Source organism: Ixodes scapularis, unplaced genomic scaffold (genome assembly GCF_016920785.2).
Source record: "Ixodes scapularis isolate PalLabHiFi unplaced genomic scaffold, ASM1692078v2 PGA_scaffold6__148_contigs__length_123643588, whole genome shotgun sequence".
Classification (NCBI taxonomy): domain Eukaryota; kingdom Metazoa; phylum Arthropoda; class Arachnida; order Ixodida; family Ixodidae; genus Ixodes; species Ixodes scapularis.
This window is the reverse complement of record NW_024609881.1, coordinates 44822633-44839286: the sequence shown is the minus strand read 5'-3', so window position 1 is coordinate 44839286 and position 16654 is coordinate 44822633. Positions and strand designations below refer to the sequence as shown.

Below are 16654 nucleotides of genomic sequence, written 5' to 3'. Positions count from 1 at the left end.
CCGCGGCCGCTCAAAAGACGAGAAAGGCAGCTTGCTCTGAAAGCTGGCATTGCCCCATTGCATATGCAATGGGGCAATGCCAGTTTGCAGAGCAAATCGTTGCTCTTGGTAGTTCAATCTATTGGGAGGCACTGCAACTTTCATTCAATCTAACCACTTTTCTCGCTATGCATTTTCATTGCAGCTAGTAGTCTGTTCAGAAATAGTCTGATACAAGCATTTGATATAATCGGGTTTGACTGTATTGCTGGAATTTGAAAGGCCTACTTGCTTCAAGCTTTACACAAATGCCCTTAGGGTTTGTTAACCTCGTGTTAGCATGTGCCCGATGAGACAAGACCATTCAGAAAATGGCCTGGGACGCTGCTGGTATTTGTGAGGCTTAATGCGCATAAGCGCTTCAGTGTGGCGAGCTTAACTATTTATCCGAGCCAAGCCTTTGGGACCTATGTTGCACTCAGGTATATGTATACTTCGATTGAAATGGCATAAAGTTCTGCACATGAGTTAAATGATCACACAGGGCAGGTTCAACTTACGGGTCCACCAGAAGGCATTCTGCACATGTGCATCTGGTTTTTGTGGATAAACTCCTATTTTGAGCAAAGCTTTTGGGGCTTTGTTTGCACTTGTAAGGTTTTTAAACACTGCATTTTATGATGGATGAAACTCCTATTATAAGAAAAGGCCTTGGGGCACTGCTTGCACTTAAATGGCTTTTCACCTGTGTGCGTTCGATAATGCCTTTGCAGATTGACACTTTGAGAAAAGGCTTTGGGGCACTGCTTGCACTTAAATGGCTTTTCACCTGTGTGCAAATGATTATGGCTTAGTAGATGGGAAGCTTGAGCAAGGGTTTTGGGGCACTGCTTGCACTTAAATGGCTTTTCACCAGTGTGTGTTCGATTATGAGTTCTCAAATGGCAATTTTGAGCAAAGGCTTGGGGCACAGCTTGCACTTAAATGGTTTTTCACCTGTGTGTGTTCTATTATGGTTCCGCAGATCACGATTTAGAACAAAGGCTTTGGGGCATTGCATGCACTTAAATGGCTTTTCAACAGAGTGTGTTTGATTATGGCGTTTCAGATTCGAATTTTGAGCAAAGGCTTTGGGGCATAGCATGCACTTAAATGGCTTTTCACCAGTGTGTATTCGATGATGGATTTGCAGAGTACAGTTTCGAGAAAAGGTTAGGGGGCACTGCTTGCACTTAAATGGCTTTTCACCAGTATGTGTTTGATTATGAATTCGCAGATGGGAATCTCGAGCAAAGGCTTGAGGACACAGACTGCATTTGTAAAACTTATCACTCTTGTGCTTTTGAGTGTTGCTGAGCACTTGGGACTTAGAGCCAGACATGGGAGGATGCTGGGACTTGAATTGTTCATCACCATGGACAGCCAGGTGGCTCACAATTACACGCTGATCTCTGGTGACATAGGTGCAGGAACAGCATCCGAACCAGATATCCTTTGTGACTTTCAGCGCGCAGCTGGTCTCCCCTAACAATGTGGCTCCATCACCTAGAAGAAAAGACCATATATATTGATACACAAGGAAAGCAAAACCAGGATAGTCACTTATTTTGGAAAAAGTAGTCATAATGCAATTTGGCCGCAGCTGTAGTTTAATATTTTGCTGCGCTTTGAAATTCGATTCACAGAAGCACTCAAATGCAACTGGCACCATTAACAACCCACAAATTTTTTTAAATTGTTTGCCAGGCAATTTATTTTGGTGTCTGAAGGCTACTTAATCAATATTTTGCTACAGCGTCACATATATTTTATTAAAGTTAAAATATGCAACAACTCGAAACCGAAACTGGACTGGGGAGGATGAAGAAATATAGAGGAGAAAATTACCAAGTCACTTGGCTGTGCAACTTTTTTTATTGTTGCAATGAACGCATTTGCAGTTTTTTAAATGCCACAAAAAATGGGTATTGTATTTGTGTGTATGCCTTCGATGACCCATGGCTGATTATCTTTGGTGTTTTTCTCTAAACCATAGAAAACAGTACGTGACAATGAAGAAAGTAGGCGCGACTCAAGCCGGGCAGTTGGCGATAGCCGGTTTTCGGGTAAGAAGAAAACAAACTTCGAGCAGCATATCTTCTCACTTTGAAAACTTTATCTGTTTTCTAAGAATTTTCTTCCCTTTTTTTGTTTGTCACAAGAAAATGTTTAACCATAGTATCTTTGGATTTAGAATCGGGATCTCAATACTTTTTAAGGGCTGGATACCTCATTATTCAGGGATTGAAACAAAAACAATATTTCTGGAGATTGTTAGATATTATGTTTTCTCATTGGCAATGACTAATCATGGCAGGTCAGTTTGAAAGTCTTCCTTCAAGTTATCAGTAAAATAATTTTAACATGTGATGCAGTCATATTTTGCTGATATGGACGCCCCACTATATAGACACAATTTTTGGTAAAAAACCTCCCCATGCAACTCTGCCTCGTGAATATTAAAAGAGGCTGTCCAGACTACGGGCAGCTAGTTTTGGGAACTGGGTAAATACATGCAGGTTGGTTTCATTATAATGGACACAGAGGTCCACTAAAGATAAAAAAAGCTTAGTTAAGACCTTGGGTTACTGAATTCACCGAGGGTTTCTCTGCTGTCTACTATTGGCTGTGCATCCACCAAAAGGCTTGAGACCTTGGCATCGAACGATGGCTCAATCTATTGGGGCCTTCCAGCCAAATGTGTAAGCTTTCCTTGTCTCCTTCTGTTATAATGTGCTTCAGGTTTGTCACCTGAGGCCGCTTTTCTAGCTTGTCTTTGCTCTTCCGCTATGCACATTTATGGACAGCCATGTTTTGGTTGAAAATAACTCCGGTAACCATGGGCACACCACCTTGGCAAGGTGATAATTGCAGAGGAAGCACTTAGCTGCCTCAGGCCAAGACAGGAGTCTTAAGAATAAATAATACAGTGCTAAATTTGAAGATACAGATAAAATGAGCACTATATGTAAAGAGGAGATAAACAATTCAACATGTGATTCTAACATGTAAGGAGCTTAGTGCCGCCCTTCCCAAAGGGGTGAAAGAAGTGCCGGGGGCCCTCAGTTTCGCTGGAAGAGATGGCAGTTTGGATTACAGGATGGAATACAGTAAAGTAGATGGAACAGAGAGGAGGTTAGAGTGCTGGTGAAAATCATCCAGGGAAAACAGAATTAAGAACAACTAAGTAGCACAGCTGGAGGAAAGGAGGAAAACTGGGACTCCCTCCCTCGTGGCTGTGGCCCAAGGTCTCAACCCTGTACCCCAGTGGGTCTGGTGTTAGGGCGATGCCAACAGAAAATTGACGACTCTCTCCAAGGGCGGAAGAGAAAGGTGGAAAGTGTTTTTATTTCTTTTCCCCCAATCTCTTTAAGGTCATCCCAGCAATCACCCCACGGTCCGCTGATATTTACAGAAAAGCATTGGCCTAAAATTCATTTTTTATAAAACCTTTCAGCCCCCCCTCCCTTTTGCCTTCCTTGGCCCTTGACACTCTTCAGCAGTGGGCTATCTGGCCCCCACACTAAAATGGGTTCGAGACTCATGATCCACACCATGTAATAATAATCTTTACTTGGACTCCTTGAGTCCTGGGTGGAGAAGCAAAAGGTAAACAGATTTACGTGAAGAGGCCCCTCCACCCTTACACTGCTCAGCAAAGAAACAAAACAAGAAAAACAAATCTTATCAGACAATGTTTCACTGTGCAAAATAGACACGAAACAGGCCAAGAATAACCACAGTTGAACATTTGGCCTTTGCAACCAGTTACGTCTTCCTATACGACGATGCATTAAAAGCCCACCTATTCACATGAAAGAAATTTAACAAAGTTGTAGGAAATCAATTGAGGCTTTTCTAAATAGTTTGTGAATGGGAAATGAGTGGATGCAGCAGCTCACGTTGCTTCCTCAACTGCGTGCATCTCGTGTCTGAGTGTTCAAGCTGGTCGAATGCTACCACCAGCTTCTGAGTGGGAATTCAGAGGGCTGGCTGTTTGTCAAGGAACCTTATGCCCTGATGTCATCCCTGTTTTTAAGGAGGCTTCTTGTTCGTACTGCCACTTCTTTCGCCGAATCTTTTTGCTCTGTTCTTAGCCGTTCCTGCGGGCGATTTCTGCTTGTTATGTTACGTCTTAGCGGCCATAGTCTCCAAGTGCTTTATGGCAATCGCGCATCAAGGTTATTGACTCCCTGCTCACTCAAGCGCATTGTGGTGCTGAACGTGGCATTCACTGGTGGCCATAGTTTAGTCGGTTCCTGCAGAGTGCGAGCTTACGAATAGCTTCCACAACATTCATTGCACACCACCAAGATTGTAGTCCTCCTCAGAAGATAAGTGGGGCTCGTTCTGAGCCTACATTCATTGTGGCAAACTCCGTTTTTGGGCGGCAACTTTATGAAGGTGTGGTAATATTTGCTACAAATGCTTAATATCTGCAAAGCAGGAAAACAGCAGGAACTTCCACCACGCTCATCCACTTGCTTCACAGATCACCGAGCACTGGTTGCAGTCGTCGGTGGCATCCACGACGCAAACCACGTATAGCTATGAGAAGTAACAAAGTCGTGCCTCTGTCCTAGGGTATGTGCGCACACGACCGTGCTACAGATATCGCTTTCGTTGATTCGCACATTGTGGGTGAAAAACACAAGATTCTTTATCCTGGATTGATTAGGGGAAATTAGGGGAAAAGAATTTGGTTCGAGCAAACCCTCGAGATATCCTGCCTAAATTATAAGTAAATTTACTCCTCGTTTTATTGTTGTTGTTTTTGTCACTTTCCTGAGCCCTTCTTACCATTTCTCCAGCCATCTCTTAGTACAATTAAACTTTTGGAAACCACTTATTCCTTCATAAACCACTCTGATCCCAAAGCAATGAAAAAGTCTGCTTCAGTGTAAGTATATACCTACAATGCCCTGCTATTACCTTTGCCTGTCCCCATAGTGTACAATTTGTATCCGTCTCCTCAGGTCCTGACCGATGAGCCTTGGTCCTCAGTACCTGTCTTTGCCACACAGAAGCAAACATTTTTGAATTGTGAAAAAAGTTCTCTTTTCTTAATACAAATTTTCCTGCATAGCAGGCTTCTTTTCCAATCTCGAACTCCCTCATGTCTTTTTCAGCTTCCTTGACTGCCCTCTTAACTGACATAGTCCTCTTCATTCTTTTCCAGCATTAGCCCAGTACCTGGTAAACAACCCACTTATTATTTCCTACTGTCGCACCTCTCATGTAATGGCGACGAGATGTTTTGGTAGTGCCACCTCAAGGGCGCCCTCCTGTGACGCAGCTGGTAGGATGCGAGGAGACGACGCACTATGTCAAAGCACAGAGTGACTATGTTACTTCACATCTACGTTGATTACAAAGTGTATTTATCAAAGAAACGTGTATGATGTTTTTGTAAGTGATCTTTGTAATGAATAACAGTGCTTTGAAGTTGCTTTTAATATTAAAAAATACCTTACAACGTTCAAAAACAAGCATGGAACTTCACATTACAGCTTGTGTGGCGTGCATCAAGGCTATTCACAGCGTTTCTGATTCTTACTTTTCTGGGTCTGTGAAGGCTGCAGTAGAAATAGATTTTGCATTCATTAAAGTAAATGACGTGCTGTTTTTTTAGCTTTGCACGTGTGCACAGTTGTGTTGCAAAGCGCCGCACACTTGTTTTAGCTACATTAAGCTTGCCGATACCGATGCTTCTATCCAGGCGTAACTCGACAGTCGCTGACGAGCAAATGCTCATCAGCAAGAGACGCTTAGCTCCTTTTATATTAAATATGTAGCAAAGAAGTTTGTCACATCGCAACATCTGCTCGAAGAAAAGCTGAAATTTTCATAAATTCTCAAAAGATGCTGGACATAGCCCGGCGAATTTAGCTGATTGATCTATTTGTTTTATCCAATTTTTACTAAGAATTTTTACAAATTCACAATCTCTCACTGAGAAGTGCGTCACGCATTATGCACATTTGGTGCACAAAATTAAACATACAACGGTAGTAATTCATAGGAGGCGTATACTTCATTTTTTGGGACACAGGAATGTCACCGACTTACTACACTTAAAGGGGTTATGACACGAAAATTAAACAGATAGATTATTCTTGAAATGGAATGCTCATAGGCTACTTAGTATATACACCAAGTTACGCAATTTTAGAGCTCTGATAATTGCAATATTCAATTTACGAATTTTTATAATTTTCATCTGCCGACCAGGCAACACTGCTCAAATTAGTCACACCATGGTGTCCATAAACCACGTGACCATGAACACTCTCTCATTCTAGGCGCCCCCATGATCGCCCAAGCTCTTCTCGTCGCGGTACAGACAAAACCGCTCAAACAGCTCGGTAAAATTAGGGAGTTTTCGTAGATCGTTTTCGCCGTTCCGCAAGGCCCTCCGCAATCCGCTACAATAGCGGGAACTCCACAGTGAAGGCTATCGGCGCGCAGGCGCAATAGCAACTTCTTCGTTGCGAAAGGCTTAGCGGAGGGGGCAGCGCGGTCTACGAAAACTCCCTATTCTCGCTCTCGCCCCCCGGCCGGTTGACCCTCCACCCTGCATGCGCCTGCGAGATATTCCCGGACGACGGTGACCACGGCGAACTCGTCGTCGCTGGAGCTCGTCGCCAGCGGGTCGCAGCCAAAATGAACAGCTTCCAACATCTCTTGATAGCAATCACTCTCATCGCTGCTGCGATCAATGTCGAACACTTCGACAAGGCGATCGATGCCGTAGACGTAATCGTCACAGACCAGATGCTGGAAACGTGGAAGCTGAGAGAGAGCCGAATCTGTGAGTGCGTGCAAGTAGACACCGCGCTCGAGGCTGGCTACGTCATCAGCCTCCAGGTCCGCCCGGATCTGCCCCTCCGAGGGGCCCTCATATAAATCGATTTATCCACGAAATTATGGCGCCTTTTTCAAAACAAATTTATCAGGATTATAGAAACATACAATGGGTCCTAGCAGTATAGTTATGTAATATTTTATTTTTGGCATGTCATAACCCCTTTAAGACTTCAAGGGAGAGGGGGTCTCGCACGTTTCACATCGGCCAGGTAAATAAGCAGGGATTTAATTCAAACGACTCCGGAAGTCAGCCACCGCTTCTCCCTGCCAGTTATTTTGAGGAATGTTTGTTTACTGGTTTACAAAATTCAAAATGGAATCAAGTCTGAACTAATAAGAGACCAGCACTCACAGAACACGTTGGAACCAACAAGATCCACGGAGTCGCTTTCATTGGAGCGTTTACTACATACGCAAGAGACACTCGAATTTCGCTTCCCTATTTTCAGTTTTGTGAGACATTCCTTGCTCAGTTTTATTTAGTATGAATCAGAATAAAAAATACAGCCTATCCACTGCAAGAAGTTGTAATGGGGCAAAGTGCTGGATATTCCATGTTCATCTTACTGTTTTCTGTACTGAAGTAGTGAACAGCACGCCACTATTCGAGCGCTTCGACACCTCAGCACAAAAGCGTTTGTCAGCATGACTACGCATGCCACGCTTTCAACCTTTGGTAAAACGTCCTACTACAAATATTACTACCGTATTTTCCGGTGTATAAGTCGCGGTCTTTTTCAAAAAAAATTTCTGGTGCGTCTTATACAAAGGTGCGACTAATATATAAACTTTTCAGTCAAAACGGCTTGTCTTCGTGTTGCGCCATCTATCGTGGCGCACCGTAACTACGCAGCCATAGGTGCCGTTCTTCCGGTTTCCCCCAGGGGGCGCTGCTAATATCTTGGCTATGTAACAACAGTGTAATTCAAGAGAATTTGTGGGGCATACTGGGTACATTAGGGGTAGAAGCTGGAGTAACTAATCTTTTAAAAGATATATATAATAGCAACAAGGTGCTTATAAAATGGGAAACAAATGTATCGGAGGGGGCTTAGACAAGGCTGCCCTTTGTCGCCTTTGTTATTCATCTTATACTTACAGGGATTGGAGAACAAACTAGAGCGGAGCGGGTTTGCCTTCAACCTTTCTTTCATCAAGCAAGGTGAATGGATTAAACAATCACTACCGGGGCTGATGTATGCAGATGATATAGTGCTAATGGCCGACAACAAAGAAGATTTGCAGAAATTAATGGATATCTGTGGTACAGAGGGAGATAAACTAGGTCTTAAATTTAGTCAAGAAAAATCGGCAGTGATGATTTTTAATGATAAAGATGGTGGCGAGCATAGGATACAAGAGGTCATGTTGGAGGTAGTGGATAAGTACAGGTATCTTGGGGTATGGATAAATAATGGTGTTGAGTATCTAACGGAGCATGAAAAACATGTAGCGATGAAAGGTAGCAGGAATGCAGCCGTCATGAAACATAGGGCTCTGTGGAATTACAGTAGGTATGAAGTGGTGAGGGGGATTTGGAAAGGGGTCATGGTTCCCGGCCTGACCTTCGGCAATGCGGTCCTGTGCATGAGACCAGATATTCAAGCAAAGTTAGAAATTAAACAGCGGGGCGTAGGTAGGCTTGCTTTGGGAGCTCATGGAAATACGCCTAATCAGGGGGTACAAGGCGACATGGGATGGACGTCATTCGAGGGCAAGGAAGCTAGCAGCAAGATAGAATTTGAGGAGCGTTTGAGGGAAATGGAGGAAGAGCAGTGGGCTAGGAAAGTTTTCAGTTATTTGTACATGAGGAATGTAGATACCAAATGGAGAAAGCGAACTAGAAAATTATCAAGCAAATATTTGGGCGGCAGTGGGGGCACCAACCAGGAATTACGGGTTAAGAAAAGGATAAAAGAAACAGAGAAGGGTCTGTGGGAAACGGGTATGCAGACAAAACCAGCACTGGAGACGTACAGAATGTTCAAACAGGAAATTTGCAAAGAAAATATCTACGATAATTCTAGGGGAAGCTCTTTGTTGTTTGAGGCCAGGACAGGAGTATTGCGGACTAAGACGTACCGGGTTAAGTACCAGGAGATGGACACTTTATGTAGTGTGTGTGGGGAGCAGGAGGAAACGGCTGAACACTTAATACTTTTCTGTAAAGGGCTTCACCCAACAGTTAACAGTGACCGGGCAGATTTAATCAAAGCATTGGGTTTTAAAGACAGTGAAGGAAAAATAGACTTTACACGGGTAGAAATAACCAAGCGGAGGTTATCAGACTGGTGGCTAAAATCGAGGCAGGGGTGAGATTTAATCTTGGAATTCAAAACATATAATTAGATTTATAATGTTGGCTAGGTGGCGCAGGCCGCCGCCCGATTCACAGGGTTTAGCCAGATCCATCCATCCATCCATCCTATCTTGCCTTCCCCGTTCTGGCGTCTGGCACTGTACTGGCAGCTCTGGCCAGTGGCTCTGGCCATAATCGCCTTTGTTCCTGACTTGTTTCGTTCACGTCAGGCTCGTTTCGACGTCGCGCGCCCGACCGAGTTTTGAGCATGCCGCCACCGGTAAAGCGGAGAATTTATACCGCGAAGCAGAAGTTATCTGCAGTCAACTATGCGATTGAAAATGGCAACCGTGCTGCCGGAAGGCATTTCAACATCAGCGAAAAGATTGTCCGGGACTGGCGGAAAGCTGCGAACGAGCTGCGTTCTATGAAGAGCTCTAAAAAGGCTGACCGCGGCAAAAAGGCGCGATGGCCTCAACTAGAGGATCGACTGCGGACGTGGATACTCGAGCAGAGAGCAGCGGGCAGAGGACTTTCTACTGTGCAGGTACGGCTGAAGGCGCAAACATTGGCACAAGATATGAACATGGCTGACTTTGTCGGCGGGCCGTCTTGGTGCTTCCGCTTCATGAGACGGCACCAGCTATTCATCAGAGCCCGCACAACAGTCTGCCAGAAACTTCCAGACGACTTCAAGGAGAAGATGGCGAGTTTCCAGGCATTCGTCGAAGAACAAATTCAAGCCCATGATGTTAGGCCTAACCACATTGTCAACATGGACGAAGTCCCTCTGACTTTTGATATCCCGATGGGCAGGACCGTGGCCGAGAAGGGCGAAAAGACTGTCAGTGTAAGAACGACCGGCCACGAGAAATCGCATTTTACTGTCGTATTGGCCTGTTGCGCTGATGGTACCAAATTGCCGCCCATGATTATTTTTAAGAGAAAGACTATGCCTAAAGACAGTTTCCCGCCCGGAGTCGTCATTGAATGCAACGTGAAAGGCTGGATGGACACAGAGATGATGGGGCTCTGGCTGGAGAAGTGTTTCTCGCAGAGACCGGGCGGATTTTTTCACGCGAACAAGGGCCTTCTAGTGATGGACAGCATGAGGGCGCACATGACCGACTTGGTCAAGACGAAGATCAAGGCAAAGAACTGCATCCCGGTAATAATTCCTGGCGGCATGACGAAGATGCTGCAGCCGCTGGACATTTCCGTAAACCGCAGCTTCAAAGCGGTCCTGCGGCGTTTGTGGGAGGCCTGGATGACGAGCGGCAACCACAGTTTCACGAAAACTGGGCGCATGAGGTGCGCGTCATTAGGCGAGGTGGCCGAGTGGATCAGTGAAGCCTGGAACTCGGTCTCCGCAGGGACTGTGACCGCCGGTTTCAGAAAGGCCGGTCTCATTGAATCTGCACCTGAGAGCGGTGCCGCTGAAAGCGACTACAGCAGCGGGCCTGACGACGACGAAGAGCCCATCGCGTTGGATCCAGTGATCGCCGCACTCTTCCAAAGTGAGTCTGAAAGCGAGGAATTTGACGGTTTTACCGAGTAGACTGCGTGGCAGTGGTAATAAAAGTTTGGTTGACGTAGCCTGATTCAGTCGTGGTTCTTGCCTCACTCCAATCACACTTTAAGGTAAGTGGTAATACGTTCGTATCGTCTCCGTGGCTAGGCTTAGTGGGCCGCCCAAGCTTTGTTGACAGGTTTCTGGCACATTAAACTTTCGCTCGCTCAACATGCGCTGGCCAGCACATTTTGCGTCCTTTAGTTGTGAATGACCTAACTGCCCCTGCCAGAGTGTGCCGTGCTCTAGGCATTTCTCGCTAATCTAAACGTCGTTGTGCGTGAAACGGTACGGTATCTTTGAACCAGCTGATTACCAATGCGAAATTCCGGTTTCGCGGTACCGGTCAGCGTAAAAAGAAAAGCGCGAACCATGCAGAGGTGCGACTTATACAAAGGTGCGACTAATATATAAACTTCTTTGTAAAAATGGCTCGATATACGGAAGTGCGACTTATACAACGGTGCGACTTATAGACCGGAAAATACGGTATACCAAAGAAACACAATGCATGAAACAGGCTTTCCTGCGCGTTACCCGAGCAGCGCATGAAGCGAGAAGACGAACCAAAGGATCCAAGATCTACACGGTCTGTCCCAGTCTGTCCTACCCGTTATGTCACAAACAGACACAAGCACTCCAACACAATTGTGGTACCTTACAGCAGAACCCGATGTTTAAAAAACTACTTTTTCGTACGAACCATTAACGAATGAAACAGTCTTCCTGCCAACATTACCAATGTCTCGTCCGTTCAGGAATTCGCCTCATCACTACAGCGTTATTTCTTAGATGTGCAGTCCTAGATGTTTTTCCTTTTACTAGCGTGCAATGTGGTTTTCTTCTTGTGTGTTGCCCTGTGTGCCCTCTCCTGCCTTGGCTGCCAAATGGCAGCCGGCAGTATGTCTAAATAATAATAATAAAATAAAATTGATGCTAAATAGAGAAACGCCCCCCGTAGCTGACGTACGCCGCGAATACACCTTTCAAAAAAACGCTCCTAGGCCGCCTCGATGTTGCTGATGCTGATACGGCTGGTGCGAGTCTCGCACCCTCTGTCAGCTACAAATTTCCTGCCACTTTCTTGAACTGTGAAAACCCGCTCAGCGCAATTCTCTATTTGTGTTTTGCGGTTTTGCATTCAATGCTTTCGGGCCTCTCTTGAAAGTTTCCATTTAATTTTTTTTATACGTGCTGCGTACCTTTCTGTGTTATCTTCCACTGCGAGAAATAGGGCTGGTGAGTGCCCGCCATTCAAGCTTTCCTGCCCGACGTTCACGGGAAACAAAGTTGGGGAAGGACGTCGAACAGCCCTCGACGCAGTTTTGTGAACGATGACAATTGTTCACCCCCCTCCCAGAGATAATCCGTGTAGAGTCCTCAGTCATCTCCAAAAACAATTGTCCGGGTTCGGGTGGGAAACGGGTCAATCGCATTCGTTCCTTTGCCTTGGTGCCGTTGTGAAAAAAGGAAGCTCTCCCCAAAACGTGCCCCAAATTGAAGTCATCTTGGATTACGTCCGATCGTCAAGATCGTCCTCGACTGTGACTGTGTTATTTGAGATCTTTCTCAAATAAATTATTTTCATATAACGCTGCATCGTGTGGTATGTACGATATATTGTTCGAATGTTAACACTTCCTCAATTGTATGTCCATGTCCTGTCCATCGGTAAACATGTTATTTGTGAGTGGGAAAAATGCATGCCTTTCAGCTATCTTCTGTTGCAAATTATTTTTGACAACTAAGCACTCTGTCGTTTGACACGCGGCTACTAGGGCGGTGCCGTCAAAACTTACTATCGTAAAGAAAAAGAAAAGCGACAAGTAACATTCCAGTTGCATTCGTTCTGTCACGTGCGTACCCAACAAAAATAGTTTAGTTTTTTTTCTTTTTTGTTTATTCAAAAGTGGCACAATACTTTCTCAATGTCCTCGGGAAAATACATGCACCACAAAACTTCCAAGAGCCGCAGGGGTGGGGGGGGGGGGGGGGGGGGGGGGGGGGGGGGGGTGTAAACTTCTGTTCAGAAAAATAAACGAAACTCAAACTTCTTTCAATCTATCCGAAAAAAAAAAAAAGCAGTCCATTTGTACGTAAGGTAGCACAAGACAACCAAACTGCAAGCTGCCTTTCGATTTAAAACGCATTCCATTTCTCTTTTTGGGAAAGTTCTCGTGTGACCGGGAGGGTGGTGGGGAAGGGGGGGGGGGGGGGGGGGCATAGGGGAGGAATTGTGAGCCGCAGCTTGGCCACCCCTGGTCTAGCCTCAAACCCAGTGACTGGGCTCGAACACGATTTGTTGAGCCTGGGTTGGAGTGTTTCTTGGAAAGGTGTATAGGAGCCCAACATTTAGCCTGCCCAAAGTCAATTCACGGCTGTCATGAACCTCTCCTCAAATTCAACATCACTGCTTGCCTTCCTCTCCTCGAAAAAAAAACAAAAAAAAAACAATCACTACGCACATTTCCATCTGGGCATTTAGCTCCCTCTGCTGGGAGATCTCCGAATCGGCGTGGACACCTAGGAGTTTGTGAATAGCTATACAAGAAGCGCTGCTATAGAGTATGACCGCCTTTAGTCTAGACCAACGTTACTAGAACTCGGTTGGAAAACTGCACCAGAGCCTGCTGTCAAAAAGTGGCACCGAACTGTACTCGAGTACCAAGCTAATCTCCCGCAGCAGCCACTTGAGAAACTAACTGCACGTCTGCTAGTATTGGTTCTGAAGTATCGCATTCGATAGCTTCCGCTGTGACTGTTTTCTATTTTGGCTTTAACCGGCCATTTTGGTGCCGAAACATATACGGTGGAAGGGGTTTCAGGGATGCTAACCCGTTTCCCAAGCATACAAGCCGCGAATTACAACCGAACTTAGGACGCGCCCAGGTCGGGATGCACTACCTGAAATCACCGGTGGGACATGGTTGAATAAAAACAATAGTGATTGTGCCGCAAAACCTTGTAAACTAGATATTTTAGAAAACATCACGCGCATTATTTCGTCCTAATCTCCAATAAAAGCTACTACAAAAAAAGTTTTCGCCGTTTGTTTTTATGCAAAAACATGTTTTCTAAAAGCTCATGGTGACTACAGTAAAGAATGAAGATTGATCCGCCATCTTGGCATCTCGAGCCTGGGCGTTTCGGTGGTCTGGGAACATTCAGTGACTCTAGGGGTCCTAAACTCGTCAAACACAAAGTTGGGGCCGAAGTTGACAGAACGCACGGATTGGACAATCACAACAATGACTTTGCGTTTTGTCCACCGACGTCCAATCGGCGCACTCCACTAACTTTTGACTCCAACTTTGTGTTTGACGAGTTTAGGGCCGTAGCAGTAGCCAGAACCTAAGTAGCCATAGAAAGTAACTTTCAGGTTTCAACTCGTCGCTAAAGGATGGTACTGTTATCATATTTAGGTCGGTCTCGGTGGATGCCAGCGGCCCAGGTTTCAAGGGAGAGTTTCCCAACCGAGTGTTTTAGTAACGTTGGTCTAGAGACAGTCACTGTCCTGTTTATAAAAGAGTTGGAAACGAACAAACCAAAAAGAAACTCACCAGGACTTGAGGACTGAATTGGTTCCATTCGAATCGCTGCCCAAGGTCAGGTTTGTAAGGAATCTCGTGAGATCTAGAGGGACGCACGGGACCACTTCAGATCCTAGGAACCAAATGCAATAAGCAATTACAGTAATTAGGAACAAAGTGAGCACACCCTCCAAGCACATCAAGCTAGTAAGACACCAATGAGAATAAGACACAAGAAACACCAGGATTTGACAACTTCAAGATAACAATGATGAATGGATGCGGAAACGCATCCATTCATCCTGTGTGCCTAGTAATGGGTGGAAGCCTATGCCACCTGACTTTGATTTTGAAGGTATCTCAAAACAACCTGTTTCTTCTTGAATTGCCAGTACTGTAAAAATACTATCAGTTAAAGGGATGGTGAACCGAAATTTGGATAAAAAAAAATAATGCAGGAGATGTAGGCGGGACGCTACAATCCCTACAACACTACTCGTAAGACGATATCTCGGGTGGATGGCCGTATGTTTGGAAAGAGAGGTCGAGATTGAACCAGGCTGACGAGGCGCACCTCGTCATATCTCGTTTCCTCCTCTCTTCGCTTCGCTCCCTCAAGGTGGCGAGGCGGAGAAGACGCGAGGCCGTTCCCTCTCCTTCTCTAAGAAACACGACGTGAACATTTCTGTCAAATGCGCCTCCTTTTCTGAAAAATATGGACATCTGTTCGAGATATCGCTGTATGAGTGATGTTTTGGTGTTTGTAGCATCCTGTTGCACGCTTTTGCCACGTGTTTTTTGGGATCCAGATTTCGGTTCAGCATCCCTTTAAAAAAGCTGGGAGTTGCACGATACAAAAGCTGAGGTAACTATATATGGCTGGAACCTATTCGGTGTCCCTATATTAATGCTACATTTGTTTCATAAACTCGTTGAAGCGCGCAACCCTCGAATTCACCCACTGAGGAAAACCGCAACGTCCCTCTTTCAACAAAAGGTTTAGAGTGTTGCAAAACAGGGAACATGCACCAGGGAAAACTAATTTTATTATATGATATAATTGAATTAAACTTCCACAAATTATAATGCTTGATCTCCTTTATATAAATCTTGTATTAGTTTTGGTACAGCTTGTTCGCTAAAAAACGTTTTATTGTTTTTATAAATATAAAAAAAATATATACACTTTAATCAAACCTAGGTAGTTCTAATTCATTTATTTTAAAACCTATGCATGCCAAATTTGGCTGTACAGGACGGTTTTAAAAACAAAAATTCTTGCACGCTTTTTGTGAAGATACCCCAAAATTACATAAAGAGAAAAATGTGTGAATGGTACCGTAGATGCATAGCAACACTCTTCCACAGTGGGAAAAATAATTTTAGTTAAAATTATTTTTTGAGAAACTAAAGCTACAGAATACTGCCATGGACAAAGACAGTGTGAAGGCAACGACGACCATTTGAAGAAGCGCACACACAAATATGGCTCATTGCTCAAACATTGCTTTCAGACGCCCGAAGCGGCATGTTGCGGACTGCGTGCTCTGCGCGAAGTACACGGACGTGGACGTGAGGTTTGTCATATGTGCGCAAGGAGCAGACGAGGCAGCAGAGCATGTTATACTAGAATGAACAGGCCTGAAGCCGGATGTTACGTGTGAATAAGAGAATGGTGGCACTGGGCTTCCGGGGCGTTGACGAACAATACGCCGCCAATAGTTGGCAATCAGTGGAGGTAACGAACAGGAGACTGGAGCGCTTGTGGAGGAGGACAAGAGAACACAACTACGACATTGGCTAGTGTAGCTACAAGCCAGGCTAGACCTAGAGCCTGCTGAGATCCCCCGATACAAAACGGTTAGCCCCAAATTTAATCCAATCCAATCCAATGTATGTTCCTACAGCCTTGATGTTGGTACGCCTCAACGGGTGACCGGTCTCTTAGCTGTAGAGGAGAAATTTAACCAGAGCCGAGATGCATTGGCCTACTCGGCCACCGATTCTCCCCCGCTTCGAAACTCGTTCTAACCATTCGTTTTATACGAGTTTCGTGTCATGAGTATAGCAATTTCCAGTCGAGGTGCACGACGTAGTCGTATAGCTTTACTCTTTCACTAAATGTTCAGTTGAAGTTCGGCACTCGTCCTGTCCAATCCTCCCTTTGTATTTTTTGCGCGCTGTTACCAGTTTGTAATCAACAACCAACTTGCCTGCATCGCTACATCGATCCGCTACTGCTTTACCCGCGAGTCTCCTTTTAATTATAATTGGTCCGTTTATTGATTAAAACGACAAAGAAAGCGCGACATTTTCACGGCTTCAGATGACGCTACTCGTGCGCAAAAGCGCAAAAAGTCGACGTTGAAG

The 16654-nt window shown here is 45.0% G+C and overlaps 1 protein-coding gene across 1 annotated transcript; it reads right to left on the bottom strand.

Annotated features, from left to right (window-relative positions):
• Positions 1-784: 784 nt before the first annotated feature.
• Positions 785-5050, bottom strand: LOC121838409 (zinc finger protein 431-like). The gene is made up of 2 exons (XM_042294656.1): positions 4951-5050; positions 785-1524 (listed from the first exon to the last, which is right to left on the bottom strand). Exons 1-2 carry the CDS (start codon positions 4964-4966, stop codon positions 917-919), a joined length of 624 nt encoding a protein of 207 aa, XP_042150590.1. The 5' UTR covers positions 4967-5050; the 3' UTR covers positions 785-916.
• Positions 5051-16654: the final 11604 nt, after the last annotated feature.